This window comes from Paramormyrops kingsleyae, chromosome 17, assembly GCF_048594095.1.
Source record: "Paramormyrops kingsleyae isolate MSU_618 chromosome 17, PKINGS_0.4, whole genome shotgun sequence".
NCBI classification, from domain to species: Eukaryota; Metazoa; Chordata; class Actinopteri; order Osteoglossiformes; family Mormyridae; genus Paramormyrops; species Paramormyrops kingsleyae.
This window is the reverse complement of record NC_132813.1, coordinates 14,555,746-14,580,706: the sequence shown is the minus strand read 5'-3', so window position 1 is coordinate 14,580,706 and position 24,961 is coordinate 14,555,746. Positions and strand designations below refer to the sequence as shown.

The following is a 24,961-nucleotide window of genomic DNA, read 5'->3' as shown; positions in this document are numbered from 1 at the left end:
AAAGCAGACCTGTCTGCGAGGGACTTAATGTGCAATGCTGGTGAGTGAGGAAATTTGTGCATGTGACTAAACCAGAAATACTGGACCACTTTCTAGTCCAAATAAGTATTGTTAAGAAGCGCCGTTTCGGGATATATATCAACAGGTGTGTGCTTTCCTGGCCGTATCACTTACACAAAGAGACAGTAGCTTTTCATAGACGGAAAAGACAAAAGACTCACACAAATACACAGACACACGCGAAGCATTGTTCTTTTTATGAATTTTCCAAAAGAAGCATTTCAGGCTGTAGTGTTTTGTATTTGCCAGGATGAAAACTTGCATTTTTTTTGGGTGTTTTTGTAGATAATTCCCGTAACATAGGCTACACAACTTAAAAAGCCAGGAAGCCAAATCAGCATATATCTATGGAATATAATGTGATAATACATGGTCAGTATCGGTTAAGTCTTCCACTGATCTTATTTCTGTATGTCCTGAGGCAAAGCGTGGTGTAAAATGTGGCAGCCCTGCAGGCGAGTTTTTAAAGATTTAATCATATCTTCTTTTGCAGATTAAAAGAAAAAATCAGAGGAATGCAAGTAGGTCTTGCCTTAGTGTTCTTCCTTCCACCCACGTCAATATGGCTGATTTAATACTTTTCCATTATCCTATTCATCACAGGGACCCCCATCAGGAAAATATATAGTGGGGCCCCCTGAAGTTCAGAGCCCTGATTCTCCTGCTTGGCTGGCTGCTCTAGACAGCAGATCTCGTCCAGTCGGCTATGATGGAGGCCGTCGTTCAGTTATCTGACAAGGTTATATGAGTTTTGTTTCCCTGGACTAAGAGCCAGAGATGATGGGCCTGGCTGAGCAGACACACCCCCTTGTGACGGACCTTCCCCAGCTGCCAGCTGCCATTTGGTGTGGACCCTGCCCCCACACATGGCAAACACAGCGGATCTTTTTTGAGCTCATAATGAGATTTATGATGTCGGTCGCCTGCTCACATGCTCAAACCACACATGACAGTGCCGATATGAAAGCAGCGAAAGGCTCTTCCCACTTGTTGGGCCTGTCTACTTTAGTGGTGCAGTAGCCTGTCAATCATCAGTGGACTGACAATCAGATGAGTGGATAGCGGTGGGGGTGGGTCTGCAGCTGTGTCACCCACTTACTTAGGTGTGCTTTTGTGTGCGATGACACCACACTTTTCTACCCTTATATGTATGTCAGGCAGGAGGTGGCGCAGTGGTTAAGGAACTGAGCTTGGAGCCAAGCTGAGGCCAGTTTAAGAGCCAGCAATGTGGCCCCTAAATCAAACCGAAAGGAACGGAGCCCCCCCCCCCCCCCCCGGCACCCCCCCAGATCCCTGATGTTCCCTGCACACTGAATGTCACCCTAGTTTTATGGATCAGACAGTATTTTATTCATGCACCCCACCCCCTTCCACCAGCACAATCGCTAACATTCCTACAGATATCAATCAGAGGCTCATTAAAAGAAAGCCCCCCCCCCCCCCCCTTTACAGCATTGGGCCAGAGGACTTTGCCACATGCCTCTGATGAATAACTATGTGTGTCGGTCAGCTGCCCCAAGCCTTGGGGGGGCACGTGTAAATAATGCCCCTCCGACACATCAGCCCGTATTTTTAGTGTTAGGGCTCGTTCCTGCGTCTCAGTGTCTCGTTGCGTGGTCATGTGATCGCGCTCCATCCCACTGAGGACTTTCAGGTAAAATACCTCCATGCCTGAAGCACTTATCCGTCTCTTTATGATCTTCAGTCCTCACATGTGAAACCTACATTTGGTCCTACCTTTCATCTGTTATGTGTGGCCTTCTAAGCTGGACAAACTGGGTCTTTCCTTCTGTGTGAGCATCAGCCGGGATGCACTTCTCTCTCCCCGTACCGTGGGCTGGCCTGGACGCCGAGAGTGCGGCCCTCATACTTGAACCAGTTTATTTGCAGCCAGTTCCCACTCTGGCCATTAGGAAGCCCTTGAGATTTTCGGCACATAAGCTTAACACTGATGTGTGCACTGTTCACACCCCCACAAATGGCCGAGCAAAACGCAAAAACAAACGATAAATGCAGGATCTGCTAAGCCCTTCCCATTGCCTGTGGCCTGCACAGCACTCCTGTATGTGTGATGACCGCAGGGGTCAAAGTGACATTTTTCCCCCTGGGCTTTTGCAGCCTGCATAACTCTCATGCCTGGATTTATGGATCATTATTGGATTCTTCCAGACAGACCCCATATTCTAAACTTAGATCGGGCCGCCAGAGCAGAGCAGCAGCACAGATATATAAGTCAGGAAGAGGTCGCCTGCCTCCCTTCAGGGATTCGTTGACAAAGACAGGAGGAGAAGCTCTTCAGTATGGTAGGCCCATCTTTTCATCCTCTGTGCCAGCTGACTTTACTGGGGTCTGTAGTGAAGAAGAGGCCCCGCTTGTTTTGAGGGAACGCAGTCAGGTGTGAGGCTTTAGGGGAATCTTCTTTCCTCTTTAATGAGACGTATCGCTGTCGGTGCTCTAGGCTGCCCTACTAAGGCAAAGCACAAAACTATGCTGATACTGAAACTGAGAAAAAAGGCTTCGAAGTTTTGTGATGATCCGCCTGTATCTGTAGTAGATATCAGAATGATAGTGTACTTCATCAAAACGGAGCATATAGATTAAATAAGATATTTTGTCACAAGTCAAAACAGAGCCAAAGGGACCTGATTTCGGTCATAACTAATTTCAGATAAAATATGCAGTTACTGTTTTCGCCTTTTTACGGCAGCAGAGTCGGGGGCTGGAGCCGGTTGGTAATGAATAACGCACCAGGTCAGGGTCGCTATGCGAAATTACCAGGCACCTCCCAAATCAGGCACTTTTTTGCAGGTTGAGAACTCCATAATAAAGCGCTCGCCATCCTTTGAGGTTTGGAGGGGAGAGGTTTGATGTCTGGCGTGGTTTAGCAGCGATACCAGCAGCTGAGGTTAATCAGAGTGAACCAGGCAGTGCTTCTCGTGTTGAGCTTTTTTATGGTGACCTATGGGGTCTCTAAACAGCATCCCGCGGCCCCATCAGCTGTGTGACCTTGTGGGACACTGCAGCCCCTCTGTCTGCCTGTTCTAGGCACCAAAGAAAGCCAAGAAGAAAGAAGGAGCCAGCTCCAATGTATTCGCCATGTTCGAGCAGTCTCAGATCCAGGAGTTCAAGGAGGTGAGCTGGCAGATCCACAACGCCACCCCGGCCCACTCCAGCATGGATATTCTGGTCAGAGATGGTTAAATCAGGTCCAGACAGTAAATATCCGGACCAAGACTTTGTTTCAACCAACCAGTTGAGTATAAACAGTCACAGAACACTCAACTGGTTGGTCGAAACAAAATTTTGTTCCAGATTTTTACTGGAACTACCCACCTCTGAATCTGGTGCCTGACATCGGGGGCCATTTGGAGCAGGAGTCCCCAGAACTGCACTGTTCAAGATCATGCTGATTCATCTAGCAGATTCAGCATTTGGAAAGGGGTGTGTCTAGTTAACTTAGCCTATGGTTAAGTTCAGCGTTCACAGAAAGTTTTGGGATGATTGCTTAATTCAAATTTATTGGTTTTATAACAAAAATCATTACTTTATTCACTTGTTCGTAAAAAATATATATTGTATTAGAAACAACCAGTAGTTTTAAGTAAACATTAATTTTGAGTAGTAATAAACTGAAACCCAAATTATAGTTATAAAAGAGCTGTTCTGAGTTAAAAGCTCATTGACAAGCAATCTCACTGGGGTGCTTTTTAATTAGTAACACCAAATACCACATAAAACACCAAACATTTGTGTTGAGTGTCCCTTTGGGAGCCAGCAACTGCAATCGCAATTAATAGAAAATGGCAGGAACAGAACTGAATGAGACAGTCAATAAAATCATGGCACTGACAGTGCAGAGGACTTTTGTTATGAAGCCATGAATTTGCAGCATTTTTAGAGGATTAGGCTTCCTGAGACTTTCTGTGAGCAGCGATTGTCTCCAGGATCGTGGTTGTGGTGGACGACACCCTGGGCTTCTCTAACGCCCTTCTCCATGCTAGGCTTTCACCATCATGGACCAGAACCGAGATGGCTTCATTGACAAGAATGACCTGAGGGACACCTTTGCTGCTTTAGGTAGACCAGCCTCCAGTGATGGAACCAGATCAAGCTTCCAGTAAAGCACCCTGGTGCATGAATAGCATGTTAAAGCTCTGTAACAGATACCTCACAATTACCAAATGCCATTGTGCTGTTTCATGCAGCGAATGCCCTTCTCCTAGAGCGAGCGATCAGCCCATGCTTAACCCCAGCCATGTGCCACAGGGCGCCTTAACGTGAGCAACGAGGAGCTGGACGACATGCTGAAAGAAGCTTCCGGGCCCATTAATTTCACTGTCTTCCTCACGATGTTTGGAGAGAAACTAAAGGGTGAGCCGCTTACCCTCTGTGGAATTTCCCTTCCAGAAATTCTAGAACTTTTTTTTGCCAAGTGGCATAAATAGGGGCTGTTTTTTCATAGTGCCCACCCTAAAGCTCTTAGTTTCAGCCATTCTCCCAGCATGCCAGAGGTCAGGTGGCACAGGGGCTCTTTCTCGCAGGCACCTGGCTTCAGGACGTGCTCACAGCGGTCAGCCAAGATATTCTGGCCAGCTGAAACCCCCCCCCAGGGTCAATGGCGGTGATCTCCCCCATCTGCCAGTCACTACCTGGGTTCAGACTGTCCTCTGAAGCCATGGACTTAGCAGTTTGGGGCCCAGCGATATCGAGGATCTTCAAACCACTCATCCTGGGCAGGGTCGGAGGGCGCCTGGAGGCTTTCCCAGGCAGCACAGCACAGGGCTGGGGGCCACCGTGGATCAGGATGCCAGGCCATTGCAGGGCACATACACAGAACAAGAAAATTAGCCTAACTGCATGTCTTTGGATTGCACAGCCATGAGCTGCTGTCGTTTGAAATCTCCTTCCCTCATTGACATTGATTCCTGCTGTCTTGTCATGCTCTCCTAGGCACAGACCCCGAGGAGACCATTCTCAATGCCTTCAAGATCTTTGACCCAGAAGGAAAAGGGTTTCTCAAGGGCGATGAGTGAGTACAGGTTGCTTATACTTGTCTTATCATTTATTATTGGTACCAGCCCCCCCCCTCCACCACTGGCCATGAAACATCCTAGGGTTATACTTTACCCCTGACTCCATTTCTCTTTTCAGAATCAAGTACAACCTCATGTCTCAAGCTGACAAGTTCACTGAAGCTGAGGTGAGTCACCCCCTGCAGTTTAAGATGTGCCTTTGCAAGGGCCACCTCAGCAGACCTTTACGATATCTTGTAGATGAGCAGAGGACATCTGATTGATGCACACAAACACTGCGAATCATACGGGCCCACAAAGCAGGGATGAGACGTCCAACCAAAGTGGCCCAGGATCCATGAAAGTCAAAGCCTTAAAAGGAAGAATGTGCCCAGACAGTGAGATCATGCTGTAATTTTTCAATACAAAACATTACCTCAGCGTCTCTCTCTCTCTCAGAAGCGGGGAGAGGAGAGGAAGAGAGACAGATAAGAGGCAAGATAATCCAAAAGTAACAGGACTGGTGTCCTTGCCCGGGCCTGGGTCGCCGTGACACTTAAATGCTTGTGCCCCCCCCCCCGCTGATTACACCAGCATGGTGCTTCAGCACTCTGCGCCTCCCCCCACAGGTGAACCAGATGTTCACCAACTTCCCGCTGGACGTCTCGGGCAACCTGGACTACAAGAACCTGTGCTATGTCATCACCCACGGAGAGGACAAGGAGCAGGACTGAGTGGGCGGAGCTACTCAAACCCTCTGCCTGTTCATAGTGTCACACTGCAAAGCCTGGGCCTCCTCTTGTCACCCGAGACACTGCTGCCAGTTTACTACCCAATAAAAGCTCCACAGTGTCCTCTCTGAACCTCTGCTTTCTAGGAGAATCTCCTGCTTCCTTTTTTGGTCACACCATTGAACGCTTCTGTGCAATTTGTCCATTTCGTACTCCAACGTGCTGCAATAGTCCTGAAAGTCGTGCTCACTGGTCATTGGTGATATTTACCGGCTTCCTGTTAGGGGGAAACGAATAGAATGTGCTAGAGAGTAAGAAACTGATACCCAGAGACAGCAACTTCCAGAGGCGGCTGCATGCAAAGGCCGCACCCCTCGTAAACACGTTTACACGGGCGTTCGAGGCACCACAGCCAGACGCAAACATGACAACACATGCGTGTGTCATGCTATTATGTCAATTATCATTTCTGGCTTCTGCTCATTCCAGTGTATAATACAGGCTATATTTAGATGATTCATGGTGAATTATACTTTGTGACGTAAACCACAAGTGCCTTTTCTCACATAAATATAGAGTAAGCTTCTGAGCATTACACCTAACACTGGATAAGAGATTAGCCATAGCAACAGAAGGGTACTGACACGCGCTCCCTCCGCTGATGCCAGATGTACTAAAGGAGTCTAATGTGGACCACAACCCCCTGAAACATCTGGACGACTTCACCAAAACAACCCTGAAGAACTTCTCACACAGACTTAGCCCCATCCGTCAGGAAGAAAGCAGCATGTATTATTTACATATATGTAGGAAAACAGCAAAAACATTAAGCTTATGTAAGTGCACGTCGCAGAAGAAGCCTGTTATTGTCACTGCTGACATTTATGTGTCTGCTGCATAGAGACGCACTGCGGCAGGCCGTCGTAACAATGAAACGTGCAATAAAATCACACTACAGAGCCGGCAAGTTTCATGACAGGGCTGCTTTCCATGGTGAACCCGAGCTGCCCAAGTGCTGCCAAAACATAAAACCCCCCCCCCCCCTCCTCCGCCCTGTTCGACATGTGGTTCCTTCCACACAGACGGCTGACAGCCGCTCAGGGATCCATCCAAACGCTTCCCTTTGAAGTCGGACAAGCGCAAGTGTGTGGGGAGATGTTCCACCCGAATGACCATGGAGCAAGCTCCACCCCTATGAAGAAACGTCTCGTAAGTGAAGGTGACACCGATCTGCAGGAGTCAAAGCCGATTCTGTGAGGTTGTAGGAGAAACAGAACAGTAATGGGGCGAAAGGAACTTTAATGGTTTGTAGCTGGAAGTTACAGTATATCACTTTTACAGTTACGGAACACATTCAGTTAGGAAAACTTCAGAGCGATACGTGTTTAAAGGGCTAGTGAATGAGGAGCTGGCAGATCAATCAGTCAATCAATCAATCAATCAATCAATCAATCAAATAACCGACAACTCAAAAGAAGTCACTGGGCCCAAGTGTAGGACTGTTACATCATAACTCAGTGATACTGATAACCTAGCCACATAGCACACCTGGACTGTATGTCCATCTCAGATTACAGCCAATACATGTATATATATATATATATATAAAATACTTATCAAAGTTAGATATTATCTATACAAAATGCAGGTCTAAAATGACAAGAGAAAGAATGCAGGATCCTTGGGGAAACAGGCTATCTGTCTGGGGGGAAAGAGGCAGTCTGTCTAGGGGCAAATAGTGGTCTGTCTGGGGGCAAAAATGCAGTCTGTCTGGGGGGAAAAGGCAGTCTGTCTGGGGGCAAAAAGGAAGTCTCTTTGGGGGCAAACAGGTGGTCTCAGGGTAAAAGGGTAATCTGTCTGGGGGGAAAGGCAGTCTGGGGGCAAATAGGCAGTCTGTCTGGAGGCAAAAGGGAAGTCTGTTGGGGGTCAAACAGATGGTCTGTCTGGAGGTAGAAAGGCAATCTCTCTGGAGGGAAAAAGCCAGTCTTTCTGGGGGTAAAAAGGCATTTTGTCTGGAAGGAAACAGGTGATCTGTCTGGAGGAATAAGCAAACATTTCAGAAAGGATTTTAAATATAAAATAAAATCTGATACTGAAGGAGTCATTTTCCCCCAAGAAAAATCTTGCCACCAGCTCCCCCAGTACCTGCCATGTCCCTGTCAGCCCCGATGAGCGAAACCAGTGGTCTGCTCTGAAATGGTCACACTGGGGACCATGAGAGACAGCACACATACTGATTAAGGCTGGAGGGGCCCTGGCACAGAGGGGAACACACAGGGTGTAAGGTTAACAAACACCGGAAAGGACAAGAACGTGAAAAAGAGCATTAATATCATACAGCCTAAGACATCCACAGAAGACACAGTAAACAGAATGGACAGGATTAGGGCCAGGAGTTATCTCCACTAATACCTGAATAAACCTGACCATTCGCTGTTCCCCATCAATTCCAGTAAAACCAGGACTCTGAGTTCTGAGTCCCCACCTGCTTCCCCCACCACCACCACCACTAGCTGATTAGTTGCATTTCATTCGTCAGTTGCGATTTCGCCTCTCTTTCGTCTTTCCAACTGGGTGACTGGGGTGCAGGATTGAGGAAGAATAGCCAATGGTCTCCACTTTTCTTGTCTATTCCGTGGGCAGGAGGGACAGGTCATTGAAGATATCCTGCCCGGATCCAGCTTCCGCCGTACTCTCTGCATGAACATATTGGGCGGTAAGAGGTTGTGAGAAAGGAAGAAACTGATTGCACCTTTCACTTAATACCAGGCTCCTTCAGAAACACAACCCAACTGAAACCCTAAGCGAACTCTCAGAAAACATGGGTGGTGTGTTAACATCTGCTCCTAACAGTGGCGGAAATCTGAGCCTTAACGCACCTCGGGGGACGATGTGCTCCAGGATAACAACTCGCTCCGCCAGGATCTTCAAGGCCTCCCTTAATTGCTGTATAGCTTCACTCTGCAAAGAGACACACTGTCAATTAGCCCCTCCTACCACGGCTGCTCTGACCAATCACAAACCTTCCCCAGTTTCAAGCTGACATGTTGAAGAGCTGGGTTTCTGAATATTTGCACGTTTGCTCACGACTGTGACTGTCTTTCCTCACCTCCACTATGCTCTCTCCTGGCTCACCCTTGGGCCCCGGAGCACCCTGGTGATGCAAACACACGGACACTCTGTTGTGGAATAACTAAAAAGATTCCAGAAATATTCCTGTCTTTTTTTCAGTGTCCAAAATGATGTCGTCACACATGGGACTATCATGAGGTCCGACAGCCTGGCAGGCGTGTAGAGCTGCCTGTCACTACTTACCGGCAGGCCTTGCTCACCAATCTTTCCAGGGGGTCCCTGGCGACGGTAAAAACAGCAAATCAGGGCCCATCGAATGACTGCTGTTCGACAGGAAGCTAGAGGCCTGTACTTAAACGGCGTTATCCATAATGTTGAAGGGTTACGTTTTCATGAATAACAATTATTTACCAGGTTTCCCTCATCTAAGGAATAAATAAACTGGTAAGCTTATTAAATCATATGCCGCGCATGTTCTCCATGTTATCATGTGATTATTCAGGTTAGGCTCCAATTTACATTTGATTGAGATCTGGAATCCTCAAAGACTTTAAGTGCCAGTTCATTTGGAAGGAAACTAATCAAGACTGTTCTGAACAAGAGGACTGGGCTCACCATGGACCCTGGGTCTCCTTTGGGTCCCGGGTTGCCAGGTTTGCCCCAATAGCCGTCCTTGCTCTGAAACACATGCACACAAATGAAAGATCCACACACACACACACACACACACACACACACACACACACACACACACACACACACACACACACTGCATTTCTCTATCATACACAGCAGCGTGCGGCCCAAAGTCCACATACTGTAGCATCTCACCACACAGAGAATGTCACCATACTCACGTCACGTTCAACCGAGCCCAGAATGCCTGGCACTCCAGCGGGTCCCGGGGAGCCTGTGGCATGTAACAGATGAGCACAGACCGTTTTCTCAGGTGCTGACAGTGTGTTTTTAGTGCCTGAGTGTTTGCGGGACCAAACGCCACTGCCAGCGGCAGTTTCTGCTCAGCTGTCCCCAGTTAAGTACAGTGAGTGGATGTGGGCAGTGACTCCAGAAGCCATTAAAGTGTCTGAGGATGTCTCTCATGTGCAGACTGGTTACCTGGGGGCCCAGTGGGACCGGGAGGACCGGGGGGCCCACGCAAAGGAGGAGCGTCTTCATCTTTCAAAAGAAAAAAAGGAAAGCAAGAGGAACGTAGTAAACGTTTGTGGGAAAGTGGCACACGTACAGAGTGCACATGATACCGTCACCATCAAGTGGCTTGTCTTACAGGGCTTTTTCCTCTCCTGTTACTTCATACAATTTTCACACCCCGGTTGCCCCCCACGGGCAACACGACTCGAGTTATCTTGTCTTATGATCTTAAGAAAGATGAGAAACGTCCTTCGGTTTTCAAATGATTAAAACCTAACAAAAACTCAAAATGCAGCATTTAATGTGACCCATGCTCCTTTACTGGGGCTGCTGGTTTTTCTGGGATGGCTGGTCTGCTGCTCCCATGATGGAGGCCCGAGAACACAGCATGGAACAGGTCAGCGTTGTGGACCGTGTTTCCCATGACCCAGGAACCAAGCACCTGTCGATTGCCCTCCTCCTCCCTCTATGCTGGGGTGAGTGGGGGTGGGGCAACACGCACCTGCAAATTACTCGGCTGTCCACATAAATGGGAGCACAGAGATCCCTCTGGATCTCATTTCTGGAGCTCCGGCAGTCAGCGTGAAGTAGCTTGACACCATGGGGATTCATTTAAAAGGTTTTTTTTTTCCTAAAAGGCTTTTGGCCTGAGAGCCAATCTTTGCTTTCCAAAATCAGGCTATAGTGCTGACAGGTTACAAATTGGGTCTGATTTACAGCAGGCCGACTGCGGCCCAAGATCAGTCCTCAACAAAGGCAGCCTCAAATTAAACGCAGCTTGTGAGACTGGCTGCCTGAGATGGGGTCTGCTGCCCTCTAGTGTTCCGACAATGAAACAGAATCATGACTGTCAACCTTAAAATGCCCAAACTGAGCACATTTAAAGTTAAATGAAAAATAAGATTGTTCAAGTAGCATCAGACGTTCCTTTAATTGTCATTTATCTACACATAAATACTTAATGATTACAGAAGATAAACACATTATTAAATTTAACTGCACACAGGAATTGCACACTGACCTAAGTCATGTAGGACGTCTCGCAGCAAGGTTATAACCAGACGGAGGTGGATGGTTCAGGTCCAGAAAGTAAAATTCCAGATCACGATTTTGTTTCAACCAACAAGTTAAGTTCTCTGTGACTGTGACTCTTTATGCTCATCTGGTTGGTTGAAACAAAATCTTGGTCTGGATTTGTACTTTCTGGACCTGAACCATCCACTTCTGTAAACAGGCACATTATTACTGGTACAGTTCTGAAGGTACAGCCACGACCTGGTCTGGGGAAAGCGAGAGCAATTTTTGGGCCGTCAGCTTTTCCAGGGGCGTTCTGGGATCCGCGATGCCACCCGAGCAATGCCACCGTCTCTTCCACCTCCGTGTACAGTCAGACTGCACATGGTTGGTGACCGAATCACATGGTGCGTGCGTGAATGGGGCGGGGGTACTGACTGAACATATCTCCTCTGACGGAAAGGTGATCCAGCAGCCCGGGGGGGCCTGGGGGGCCAGGGGGTCCTGGAGGCCCAAACTCTCCCGGGTAGCCTTGGTCTCCCTTTGGCCCTGTGACAATGACGGTAACCAATCACATCGCCTCTGGCAGTAATCAAAGCCATCTGATTTGGAAAGATGTTGTGAGATTTGGGCTAAGGTGTTAAAGACCTTGGAGGGGGGTGGGGGGACTCACCTGGGTTGCCTACTGGGCCAGGCAGTCCTGCGAGGCCCATTTCTCCTTTGGGTCCTGGGAAGCCAATTAACCCAGGGTTTCCTGGAGGTCCAGGTGGACCTGGGAGTCCTGAAGAACATAGCGTGGTGACGAGGGAGGGGCAGGAGGTGCAAATTGGTGGGAAAGGCAGGAGGTGCACTAGCATGAGGCCTGATTACATCAGAACCGGAGAGAAGGGAGTGGGACTTCCAGGACGACGTTAGCCCTGGGTACCAACTCACCTGGCAGGTGGGGCCCCTGGGGGCCACTAGGGGTGGGGTGAGGTCTATCCACTTCGTTCTCGGTTGACCCATCAGGAAGGCCGTTAACAGATGGAGGAGGTCTACAGTTCTCCAGTTGTTTGATCTGGAGGCGAAAGCAGCAGAAAACAGGTGAGAAAGAGCCGTCCCTGTGATGGCAGAAATATAGGCTGTAAGAGGTGTTACTATTTCAGCCTGTAAAGAGGGGATCACACACACAGACACAGACAGACACACACACACACAATCTGATGGGGATGCAATCATGGCGCACTGCCACCGGTGGCCTGGAGAGTCAACTGCACTTGCCTTGGACTCGATGTGGGTCAGTCTTTCCGTCATGTGGGTGTAGCTGGTGCAGTTGAAGCACTCTGAGGAGACGAGAGAGAGAGAGAGAGAGAGAGAGAGATAGATACTCTCAGACCCACGAGTGTCTTAAGCCTCGGACTCACAGTGGTCAGAAAACCCATCACGATAACACAGAGAAACATTTTAAAACGATATGAGGGAGGTACAGCAGGCAGATCAGCCAGCCGTGTTTCCTACAGGCTCCGCCCCCCTGTGCCAGCTCTTCAGGGGTCAGAGGGTTCCTGGCAGAAAATACACAGAGGCAGGATGTTAGAGGTACCAAGATAAGGGGGGGCACGTCACACTGGATCCCCTCCAAGCTCCAGCTTTGTCCTGTGTGCCTGTGGCAGCCCTGAGCCCCCCAGCTTCTAAAAAAACAAACCAGGCCCCTCGGGGCACCATGAGCACCGCAGCGGCTTCTGGGTAACAGAAAGCACACTGCCCGCCCTCCCCCGGGCTTGTTTTCTGTCTGTCTGCTCACTGGCAAATCCCAGCATGCGCCCAGACAGCAGGAACACACAATGGACCCAGCTCAGGGCCCACCACAAACACCCCCCCACCTTGGTACGACAGTCTAGTGTGCCAGTTCCCAGTGCTTCCATTTCAACTAATCACATCACACCCTGTGGTCCCGCATCTTCTTAATTACTGGAGGCGGCACCAGCAGGGGGCCCGTTGAGGGGGCTGTCAGTGCCCTCAGTTACATCCTTACCCCCCAAGAGAGAGAGGATGCCGCGTGCCCTTTAAACAAGTGGCAGTCTGCCCCGATGGCGCCCCCCCCCCCCCACAGCAGGAAGGTGGGAGGCAGCTGACAAGGTCCTAATAACTGGGTCGGGCCCTGAGCAGTAGACGGTCACGGCAGGTAAAAACCACCATCAGGGATCTTTATGATGCTGTTTGGGGCCTAAGTGCCCAGTTCACCCCCCCACCCCATACACACAAGCAAGTGCTACTGGCTGACAGACTGCCCTCAGACCCAGCAGGTTCATAAACACCTGACCAGAGAGGGGTCTACATCAGCTCATCCGCCCCAGGGGGGAGGATTAAATCGAGAGCTAGGCAGGGGGGGTATGACAGAGAGAAGCCACATGGGGGCGGAAAGGCACTACCTGCCCCCACGGCTCTGAGAGGGATGTTACTTATAAAAAAATAAAATGACAGCTATGAGTATCGCTGTTACCTGGAGCGGAGGTCAATGGGGGTGTGAGAGACCCCCAGAGCTCAGCTGACGGACCTCGATCGGGTCCGGAAATCAGAAAAATGCTAAAAGACTCTAAATCGCTTAAGAAAGAGGGATCCAGTCGTGGACCCAGAATCATACTCTTCATGGATACAGACATACTCTTTGTAGATACACTCTGTAGGGATACAGACAAAGTCTTTATGGATATAGACATACTCCTTATGGATATTGTAGGGCTGTCACACACCTATATCAAACGCATGATTAATTGCATCGGCCATCATGTAATACCATCCATCCTGGGTCAAATGGTTCACAGCAGCTACGACATAAACACCTTTCACTCCACGATGTCCAGCAACAGATTCTTTTATCACAGTTTCTCTCTCTAGATCTGAAACCTATTTGGCAAATGGCTCTAAAAGCAGAAGTCTGACATCCACTGAAAGTCCACTTAACTGGAAAGACCCTCATTTTAAGACATCTACCTCCAAAAAGATACAACAAATGATGATATTTTTTTCTTCTGAGACACTTCGCAATTTTTTTAAAACAAAATGGACCAAGTTACACCTAAGAAACAGGATGGAAAAAAACTACAGGTCTCTATTAAAAATATTTGCTCATACTATTTTCCCATTCGGGTATCAAAATTAAGACATGCGGTGATGTAATCAAAGAAACAACGTGTGATAACTTTGTCTGCCTTAAAGTACAGACATGCTCTTTATGAATATAAACATACTGCAGCGCCAGACTGACCGAGGCATTGCAGAAGCAGCTTGTTTGTGGGGAAAGAACACACTATTTTATTATGGTCCTTAGTAGGACTATACCAGGCAGCCAATGCCCACAGCATTGATCTATATAACCTCCATAAAGAATACAGGAATCCTCTTTATATATATAGACATATAAAAATAGACAAACACTTTATGGACAAGAACCTTTTCATTGGAAAGGCCTGCACATGTTTTCGATGGTTAAATGCAGATATTTTCCAGTACCCTGTAACTCTATGTCCTGCCAGCTGCCCCAGGTCTGCTAAATCCAGCCATAATCAATTTTATTCTTTTGGTAGAGACTCCCGGACAACTGCTTGCAGGACAGGCCAGCCGGGAGCAGTGAGAGACAGGAACCATTTTTGAAAGTATGAGGAAACCCTGTGTCCTAACAGCTGGAGTTAAACAGCTGGCACCTAGAAGGCATACCGGAGATTTGGGGCTCGGGCCGGCCCAGCCCGCTGCCAGGGGAGTTCCAGACCCCACTGGTGCGTCCGCAATGAGACGCCTTTGACCAGCAAGAGACACAGAGCTCCATAATAACTAAGGAAGTGTGTAGTTTGGGGAACGCCCAGGGCATCTTGGGAAACAGCACTCGCAATTTAAAGGGGAGGATCTGATCTCGAGCCAGTGTCATGTAAGCCAAAAATGCAGGCGGGGGGTGTATCCGGGCACCTCTGCCCTCCATCCAGTGAAAACATACTGCCCTAGGAGGCCGGTGACACCCACTCTGAAACATGGACACACGCACAGGAGGGTCACCCTAACAAAAACAAGCAGGGAGGGGTCAATTTCACCCTGCGGTCTCACCTGCCTCTTTGCCACTCCCCTCACCCTGTCGGACCATGAGGATTACCAAAAAAGCCTCTCTCTGTGAACATTCTCAGGAATTATTTCTCCATTACGTTATTTCACTAATGTTTGTAGATCAGCACTCCCCCCCCTCCCCCACCAAAAAAACAGCCTGGCATGATGAAAGCAATGGCACAGAGTAATGTGACCTTTCAAATGATTCTCTTGCATCTATCCTGTCCTCTCATGCGATAGGAATGCAACTATGTAATGGGCAGTAAGCAAACGTACACACACACACCCACACACACAGACAAACACAAACACGCTCCTCGGTCTGCTGTAAAAAACAGGACAGCAGGGCACAGAACGCCAACGCTAATTACAGGAAATGCAGGCAAAATGTGCGAGCCAGCGAGAGAGAACGAGAGGAGCGGGAACGAGGGCCGGAGATTTGCCTTAAAATGGTCACAGTCGGCATTTTATTTACTACAGCAGAGACATTTAAGGTTATCAGACGAAACTTTGCTGAGTGGACCTGAGCGGACCGTGACCCACTGCGCACCCCCAACCAGATCCACCACCGTGTGCCACGGAGAGAGAGAGAGATACCAGCAGGACAGGCACGGTCAGCATAAGCTGAGCTTTCCTGAGGGTCTCACTGGTGTAGCACCTCTGTGGAGGTTCTGGACCAAAACAACCCCACAGAACGCTCTGGGAGGGAGGACAGTGGCAGCTTTGATACACACCCCCTCAGTATTTGCCGTTTCACACACACCCTTTCCCTTCAGTTACATCACAAGCTTCTGACATCCAAACCACCGCGTTTGATCACATCCAGCATGTTATGTCTAATGCCGACTACATCTGTTTATTTCTCTGTTCCAGGCGTTGTTGTCATAACTCATGAAACAATAATTACCTCTCCTGATGGTTTTTCTGCACAGAAAGGCTTGTAGATGGTTTTCATAAGCAGGGATTGGTTGCCGACGCCACGCCGCCTCTCTTAATTAGGAAGCCACATGTTACTAAAAATGGAGAGAATTTTATGAAGCGGACTGGTAAGCACATGCTAATGTGCCAAAAGTAATTTAGCAGAGCTTTTAAAATTTAGGGGTAAAAAAATCATTCATCTTTGATCTTGACTCTAAGCTAAGCATGAAAACGGTCATGAACAGCAAATAGACGTGTCAGACCCCCACTGTGACAGACTGGGTCACGGACAAACTGGATCACTGACAGACCCCTACTGTGACAGACCCCTACTGTGACAGACTGGGTCACTGACAGACCCCCCGTGGTTAAAGAAGCTGGATGGTTTTTAAATACCACATGGTTGATTTATCAGTCGGGGGACAATGTGGGTGCTGGTGGGGGTCTCCTGTCAGGTGGAGCGGTGGGGGGGGGGGGGGGGGGGCGGGTGTCTCATGGTGTCACTGCAGCCCCTGCCTCACCCTCATAAACAGCAAACAGGGGATTCTGGGAAGGGACCGAATTAAGGAAAAACCCAGGGTGTACCTTGGTGGGGGGTGGATTAGGTGGGGGCCGGAGAACAAAAGCAGCACACCGCACCCGGACAAGCGGCAGAGACAACTAAAATGTACCGTTTGTCATGTGGTTCAATGTAGCTGGTGACTAAACTAAACTCCTTACCACGTAGGTCGGTGTCCCACACAACTCCAGACGGGAAACTCGAATTTATGCTTTTGGTAGACACAACATTGGGAAGCTCCATTGAGATGACAGAGTTATAGCTTGTGAGTTGAACAGGTGGGGGCAGGTGTTTTGAGGACCAACACTGTCCCAGGGTTCAAAACCTACGGTCCAGACCATGCTACTGTGATGCTGCCTGTCCCTGCTGTGACGGGCACCGGAAACCCGGCCATATATAAACCAAGGTGCTGCCGGCAGGATGTGAGCGATCGCAGACGTGCGGCCCCTCCCTTGGCACCGTGTCACTTCCTGGCGACTCACTCAAGCCAAACATGCGCGTGCGAGACATGCGACCAGGCAGCTGATGATCCACATGACAGTTCCGATGATGCACTTAAAAAATAAACTCCGGAAACAACAGCAACAGACAAAGTCGTACATGCGGAACGCAGGACAAAGGGGAAACAGAAGCTACTGAACAGCACAAGATGATCAGCCATAAGTGAGGAATCCCAGACAAAAAAGGGAGACAGGAAATGTGCACAAAAAAACAGAACGAATCGCGCACTTATAAATACGAAACACGGGATGATCCTGCAACAGCCAGAGACTCCCCTTCCCCTCCTGAGCATGATTTTCCCAAAACACCCCCACTTTGTGCCAGTACAGGATCTACACTCAGACCACAAGCAGCTGAACATGCAGCTGTTAGATGGGGGGGTGGGATGGGGTGTTCAGGGGTCCTGAGATCTGCAGTTTTCATCGCAGTGCCCCTCCCCAGCCCCCCTGCTTCTTTCTAGCATTCTTCCTGGTTTTCCTGATTATTCAATCCATCCACAGTCTCGTCCAAGACCAACGGCTGGTAAAAGATGGGACCAACCTGGCGGGTCTATGACCTCACGCTTGGTGACTACAAGAAGGTCCGTGACATCTAACTAAATGTTGTAGCAGAAATGAAAGTGGCTGAGCTGACCTGCAAGGGGCCCTCTGGCCCAGAGCAGAAGGAAGCAGCTTATTAGTACGCCAAGGTTTGTGAGATGCAATGTATGGACAAAAATATTGGGACACCTGGCCATTACACCTACAGGAACTTTTATGACATCCCATTCTAAATCCATAGGCATCAATATGGAGCTGGTTCCCCCTTTGCAGCTATAACAGCTGCCACTCTTCTGGGGAGGCTGTCCACAGGATTTGAGTGTCTGTGGGAATTTTTGCCTATTCATCCAGAAGAGCATTTGTGAGGTCAGGCACTGATGTTGGATATGAAGGCCTGGCTCACAATCTCCACTGTAATTCATCCTGAAGGTGTTCGATGGGGTTGAGGTCAGGGCTCTGTGGGCCAGTCAAGTTCTTACACACCAAACTCACCCAATCATGTCTTTATGGACCTGGATCTGTGCACTGAGGCACAGTCATGCTAGAACAGAAAAGGGGCCTTCCCCAAACTGTTCCCACAAAGTAGCACAGAATTGTCCAAATTGTCTGGGTATGCTGCAGCATTAAGAGTTCCCTTCACTGGAACTAAGTGACCAAACCCAACTCCGGAAAAACAACCACATACCATTATCCCTCCTCCAACAAACTTTACACTTGGCACAATGCAGTCATGCAAGTAATGTTCTCCTGGCATCCGCCAAACCCAGACTGCCAGACTGAGAATCGTGATTCGTCACTCCACCTTTCCAGTGCTCCAGAGTCCAGCGGTGGTGAGTATTACACCACTCTGACACCTGGCATTGTGCTTGGTGATGTGAGGCTTGCATGCAGCTGCTCGGCCATGGAAGCCCATCCCCATGATGCTCCCAGTTATTGTGCCTGGATTAATGCCAAAGTAAGTTTGGAACTCTGCAGTTACAGTCAACAGAGTGTTGGCGACTTACACTATGCGGCTCAGCCCTCAGCGACCCTGCTCTCTTACTTTACATGGACTGCCACTTCATAGCTGAGTTTCTGTTGTTCCTAACTGCTTCCACTTTTCAATAATACCACTTACAGTTGACCGTGGAATATCTAATAGGGATGACAGTACCACACTTGAATTCACTGAGCTCTTGTAAACCCGACTGCATGGCTATGTGAATGATATTATGCACCTGTGGCAATGGGTCGGAATGAAAAACCAGAACTCAACGATTAAGAGGCGTGTCCCAGTGCTTTTGTCCATATAGTGTATCAAATGTATCTTAGTAACTTGGTTGTTTTTGTATCGCATACATTTTTTAAAATGTCAAATACCATCATCATGGCCATATACCCATTCACAGGATCATCATCATCATCATCATCAATATATGAGGAGTTTAGAAATAGCCTGTAACCCTGTATCTGGGATAACTTTCAGGATTCTCACCCAGACGGATGAAAATAAAACATCACGAATGATTATGGATTCCTCTCCCTCCATGACGTCCCTGTTGCGTAAGAGAGATGGTGGGACCAGGAATAGGTACAGTCATGGGGGAATGTTTCTGAGCAGGGAATGTACTTCCAGCAGAGAGACAATACCCAGCCAGCACTGGCTCAGTGAACTTTTCCAGCAGGTGTGTGTGTGTATGGGGGAGGGGGGGGGGAGTCAGGTGCTAAATGCAGCCCAAACTACTAGACCAGGCACAGAACATCAGCACCAGGCAGGCCAAACGATCCCCACTCTACAGCAGTGCTTTCCCAATCCGGTCCACGGGGACCCGGTGACAGTCCACGTTTTGGGAACAAAAATGTGCCGTGCCTGGTGCAGAGGTGGGAGGCAGCAAAAACGTGGACTGGCTATGGGTCTGCGAGGACCGGGTTGGGAAACACTGCTCCACAGTGTATGCTAATCTCTGTCCACACAGATTTCAAAATCTCCCATAACGCCTCACTGCCACACCAGAACAGTCTGGGAGGTGGACAGCCACCTCCTCCACAGTCACAGCAGAGTCCCAGAGCCACAGCGGACTGTAGACAGCTTACCCTTACTGCAGTTCTCGCCCATGAAGCCGGGACAGCAGCGCCACTCCAAGGCCATCACCTGTCGGTACGCCACGTGGTATGTGGGCAGAAGCTGGGTCCTGAAACTGACACAGAGAAGCCTTTGCTGAAACCGGCCACCTTGATTTTGCACTCAGGTCTGTCCCACCATGAAAAAAGCCTTTTTGTTCACTTGACACAAATGAGGACCTTGCCAGCATGCACTTGGCCCCCGATGCATACATTTGGCTTAAACCTTGGTGGTGACTCCAGAACCGGGATTCCTCGCTGCGGAAGACATGTGGCAGGGCTCAGGCGTGGCCACCAAAAGGAGAGACTGAGAAATCAAGGCCAGGGCCTGGACCTTAAAGTGTTTTCCAGATCTCTTAAGCAGTATGAAAATGGCAAAAATGGAGTACAGTGGTACCTCAGAACTCAAACTTAATCCGTTCAGAACTCAAAAAAAGTTTGAGTTCTGACTAAATTTTCCCCATAAAAAATGATGGAAAACCAATTAATTGGTTCCCGGCCCCAAAAAAATTACACCTATGTTTTTTTTAGCATTTAAACACAAAATGAACTGGATAAAACAAGAAGAGCATATACTGTACTAAACACATCTAAGCACATTTATCAAAACAATAATTTGTAAAGTAAGAAAATAAATGTATCTAAACAATGTGTAAAGTTAAAAAAAAAACAATGTGTCCTGCCCCGATTGTCCGCTCCTTCCATGTGCCACGCCCCCTCGTTAACCCCGTGTGATAGGTTGTTTCTGCTTGTCATTAGTCCTCTGTATTTCGTCCGCGTTTCAGTTTGTTTCCCCAGTCCGGTCATTGTATTGTCCGTCTGCGTTTTGCCTGCCTTACCTGTAATTAAACCCCCTATTCCCCGATACCCTGACGTCTGCGCCTTTGTCTCCGTTCCATCCCGCTCTGCACGACAATATTATGATTAAATGTATTAATGGTTTATTATTAATATTAAAATAATGAATAAGAAATTTATTTTTAAATGTATTTTATTAAATAATAATAATTACTGTTATTGTCTATCATTGTCCAAATGTATTTTTACTGTCTAAATACACATATTCAGTTAGTGTAAACATGCACGGTGCTATCACAGCGAATGAGAGGCTGAGACTGAAACGTTACCCTTTGTTTCCACTGAGAGACGTGCCGCGTGACTCATTTCCCCGCCTGTACAAGTTATCTTAGGTCGACGTTCACGGTTTGACTTCTGAGATTCAGATCGAGCTCTAGGTAATTCTTTTTCGAACTGGTTGGTTCGACTTTTAAGAAATTACAGTTCTAATGAGTTTGAGAACTGACGTATCAGTGTATGTGTATAGATGTGGATTACTCATCCATCCATCCCAAGCAGCAATGTCCAGACCTCCCTCTCCCCAGCCACCTCCTCCAACTCCTCTGGGGGAATACCAAGGCATTCCCAAGCCAGCCGAGAGATATAATCCCTTTAGCGTGTCCTGGGTCTGCCTCGGGGCCCCCGGAATAGACCAATGTAGATTAGGTGGCAGTCGAAGGATGGGTATTACACATATAGATAAAACTTTGTTACTCTTCTGTCTGCCTGCTCCTGATCGTATATATTTTCCTTGTGTTCATAAATCGGCTTATTTTGCGTGTTGAGGCATTGCTTAAGAAGATGCCTGTCTTCACCCATTAACTGGAGATACGTTCTCCTAGACCAAACAGTGTTATCTACCATCTCAGACATGGAGAACAGGACAGCGGAAACTTCTGATTAGTAAACTAAAAAGGGTGGAGGGAACTTTAAATAAACCCACATAAATCTTCAATAACACGCCCATCATTATCAGAGACAGTGTGACTAGAAAGACTGATGAACATTAGCATCTGCATCCCGTTGTAGAAAAGACTTTCGTTCAAAGAGTTTACAGTCCATCAGCAACATGGCAGCCCTCGGGTGTAGCTTGTGTGGCTCTGCTCTGCTGTATAACTGCCATGCATCATTCCAGAGGTCAACCACAGCAGTTTCTTCCAGCAACCGAATCCCAGCTGTGTTTGCTTGTCAACCATCATTGTCTAACAGATGGTATTTAAAGAAAAGAACTTTATGTACCCTTTAAACATATTACTGCCTTGTGGAGTTTTCCGCAAAGTTTTTTATGAAGAGAATTCAATTACAGGGTTATATCTCTCCTCATAGACACTGTGGATAGATATGAATTGTTGTGTGGTAATGCCGTCATAAAGAACCAGGATTGGGCCAAGAGGTATTTGCATGCTGGGAAAAATGTTATATGTTTTACTAATTATACCCATTTCTGTGGGCTCTTAAATAAGAACACCAAAAATCACAGCACCCCACAATGAAAAAGGTCCACTGAGATTAGTGGGTGTTACTGCATAGCAGGGCAGATGTGTGTATGTATGTGTGTCTGTTTTTTTAATAAACAACAACATACAGTGGTGGATGTGGTGAGCTGTGTATCTCTATATACTCCCGTAGCCTTCCAATGAAGTGGTCGTCCTTAGCCTTAGTGTCTCAACTAGGGGCGTCAGAAGCATTTTGAATCTCTTAATTCAATGACCTGCACTGATGATTCACTTCACTTGCGTGCAGTGAGTTGTTGTAGGTAACCTGGAAAACCCGGAGTGGTCTTTCAGTGGTATGTGTATTCTCATATCCATCAAGTGGAATGGATCCTTTCGAGAAGCAATAGAAACAGAGCTGGGTGAACAAAAATTTTATGTTAAATGTGGGGGGGGGGGCAAACGAATAATTATGAAATGTGAGGGGGACACGGCAGCGCCCATGATCTCAACGTACCTGTTGTGCACTTGGCAGGATACGGTCTTCAGCACAGTGTACTGGCACCAGTTTCTAAAGGGGAGAGCAAATGGGGACAGCTCTGCTCATAGCCCTCTTCCAAAAGGGGCATGTAATACAGCAATGGGGTTTTACTGAAGATTTACAGATAACACTTTCTCCAGAGAATGCTGTCATTATTTGTAACTAACCACAATCACACAAGGCTCTCTGACAATAGACTGAAAGTAAGATGCATGAACCAGGCACATTGCAATACTTTTACACAAGGTGTGAATGTTAAGGAGGGAAAAAGAAAACACTGCTCATACACTTACCTTTAATTTAGGCTAATGGTCATAGAAACATATAGCCTGCAATGTAGTTCGTTTTCATTAAGTTACAAATCGTCACTATAAGCCTTAAGGTGGCCCTCAGCTGAACATACATTATTTTTCAAAAAGCGGTGACGACGTCAGACTAGAAATCACGGCACAACCGGCTCATTTCAAAACCTCGTGAGAGGTCTAAGTACACCTAGGATTATAGGCTATGGTTAATTTGTCTCCCTTCGGTTATACAGAAAGTCCAAATAAGCATATCGTCTGGTCCTGAACATGGGAGCCAGCGTTGGGATCTATAAATCAGCTGATGAAAATCCCCAATATCCGAGGCTTAGTGACAAATGCAGGCTTTTTGGTCTGCCGCCTGGGACCCGGGATGCCGGGCTATCCTGACATAAGACCGAAACCACGTGCAGAGTATTTGTGGATAAGTGGAATGGTTCCCGATCAGATACAACAAGTGTTATGCCGAAAAAGGCATCCCTGCCGTAGAATGCATGCCGGTGTTCTGACGAGTTGAGCTTTTAGGGGTGTTTTGGGGGTTAGGGTTTTAGGGGTTTTTTGGGGGTTAGGGTAAGGGTAAGGGTTAGGGCTATCGATTAGCACTACGGTAGCCTAACTCGACAAAGTAGCTCAACTCGTTTCAGATCAGCGACCAATCGGTCATTTAGAGACAGGCATGCATTCTACGGCAGGGATGCCCTTTTCGGCATAACACCTACAACTGGATCAGGAAACCACGAGGAAAAATATGCAACATACCATGACTAATGTGCCAGCAAAGTGCTTTTAAACCCTGTGCAAATACCAGAAGGCGGCAGTAGGCATATCCCGTTGCGTCTTTTGACAGCCAGTCAGATCTACTGGAGCATTTTATTTCTTACCAAAAGCCACAGGTTCACGTATGAATAAAAATAATGTTCAGACAGCAGAAACGCATTGGAGACCACCTGATACCTACCTGGACTATGGTCTTACCTGGGGTGTGAGCTGCCGCCTGGGAGGGCAGCATATCGTCCCGAAGGGACATATTTTACCGCCGACCCGGGGAACTTGTAAACGAACCTGGTCCCACTTGACAGACTTGGGGAGAGCATCCAGATGCAGAAGATGGACAGCAGTGCCATGACGGTTACGGTAACGATAGGCGCGCTGAATGGAGCTTACAGCGAGCCCTTAAAGGCTGTGCAGAGACTGAGACTCTCCTGTCCGCACCCGGTAACGTCGCTGCTCTTGTCTGCACCACTACTTTCACTATAGCGTATTATGTTGCTGGTATATGCGCCAGTGGTGTCTCCCCCCCCCCAGCTGGAGGAATTAAAAAAAAAAAGTTTCGCAGCTGTGCGTTAAGACGCACCCACGTCAGGATTGGGGTGGGGGTCCACCACGTTGTGGTACTAGGAAGGCGGCTGGAAACCAACCAGAGGAGGACCTCAGGAGAAGACGTCAATACCCATCTTACCTAAAATGAACGTCTCAACAAGGAATGTGTTTAAAATAATTTCCTTTAATTGAATGATTCCACTGTTTAATTCCAATTAAACAGTTACACTGTTTCTAAATTTATGTTATCCTGGTTAAATTTTTTCTAGTTCTACCAGGACAAATAACAGTTTTAACAGATCATATCGAGTAAATTTACTGATACAAGTAAACATTATAAATGCGCCTTGACTCAATCCCCCGCGATTTTGCACCAAGAATTAGGACATTTATATTTTACTTGTTTTTGGGTGGGGGCGTTTATAAGCATTTGAGCTGGACCACTCCCTTTACAGCCACCAGCCCAGTGCGCGGGGACAGACTTCCGCCGTAAGGGTACCGTCCGTTATTACACATTTCAACCACACGAGGTCACCATATTGCAAGATAGGCGATGAACGGAAAGCGCGTCTCCTTTAGGTTTCTTTTCCAAGTTGTATTACCTGGTAAAATGGCACTGGGTTCGCGTGATAAACATACAATTGGAAACCGTTTTGTAACAACTTACACAAACCAAACCTACATGGCTTATATTCTTTGCTCTTAAGATAGTGACAGGAATTATATTAAATATTTATGTCAAATATGCAAGAGGAGGAGACCTTTCTCAGAATACCAGTAGTGAGCTTTTCATTCATTTGCA

General features: G+C 47.7%; 2 protein-coding genes across 2 annotated transcripts; one reads left to right on the top strand and one right to left on the bottom strand.

The window, feature by feature from the left end:
• The first annotated feature begins 2,230 nt into the window (after positions 1–2,230).
• On the top strand, positions 2,231–5,935 carry LOC111841512 (myosin regulatory light chain 2B, cardiac muscle isoform-like). The gene is made up of 7 exons (XM_023807307.2): positions 2,231–2,363; positions 3,106–3,192; positions 4,062–4,137; positions 4,327–4,431; positions 5,011–5,089; positions 5,212–5,260; positions 5,702–5,935. The coding sequence occupies exons 1-7, from the start codon at positions 2,361–2,363 to the stop codon at positions 5,804–5,806; spliced, it is 504 nt and encodes a 167-aa protein (XP_023663075.1). The 5' UTR covers positions 2,231–2,360; the 3' UTR covers positions 5,807–5,935.
• Positions 5,936–7,082: 1,147 nt separating this feature from the next.
• Positions 7,083–24,858, bottom strand: LOC111841464 (uncharacterized). Its single transcript, XM_023807198.2, has 14 exons — positions 23,815–24,858; positions 22,514–22,567; positions 19,700–19,803; positions 12,299–12,360; positions 11,972–12,095; positions 11,712–11,819; positions 11,477–11,587; positions 9,992–10,051; positions 9,733–9,785; positions 9,491–9,553; positions 9,119–9,154; positions 8,913–8,957; positions 8,683–8,764; positions 7,083–8,499 (listed from the first exon to the last, which is right to left on the bottom strand). Exons 1-14 carry the CDS (start codon positions 23,961–23,963, stop codon positions 8,432–8,434), a joined length of 1,119 nt encoding a protein of 372 aa, XP_023662966.1. The 5' UTR covers positions 23,964–24,858; the 3' UTR covers positions 7,083–8,431.
• Positions 24,859–24,961: the final 103 nt, after the last annotated feature.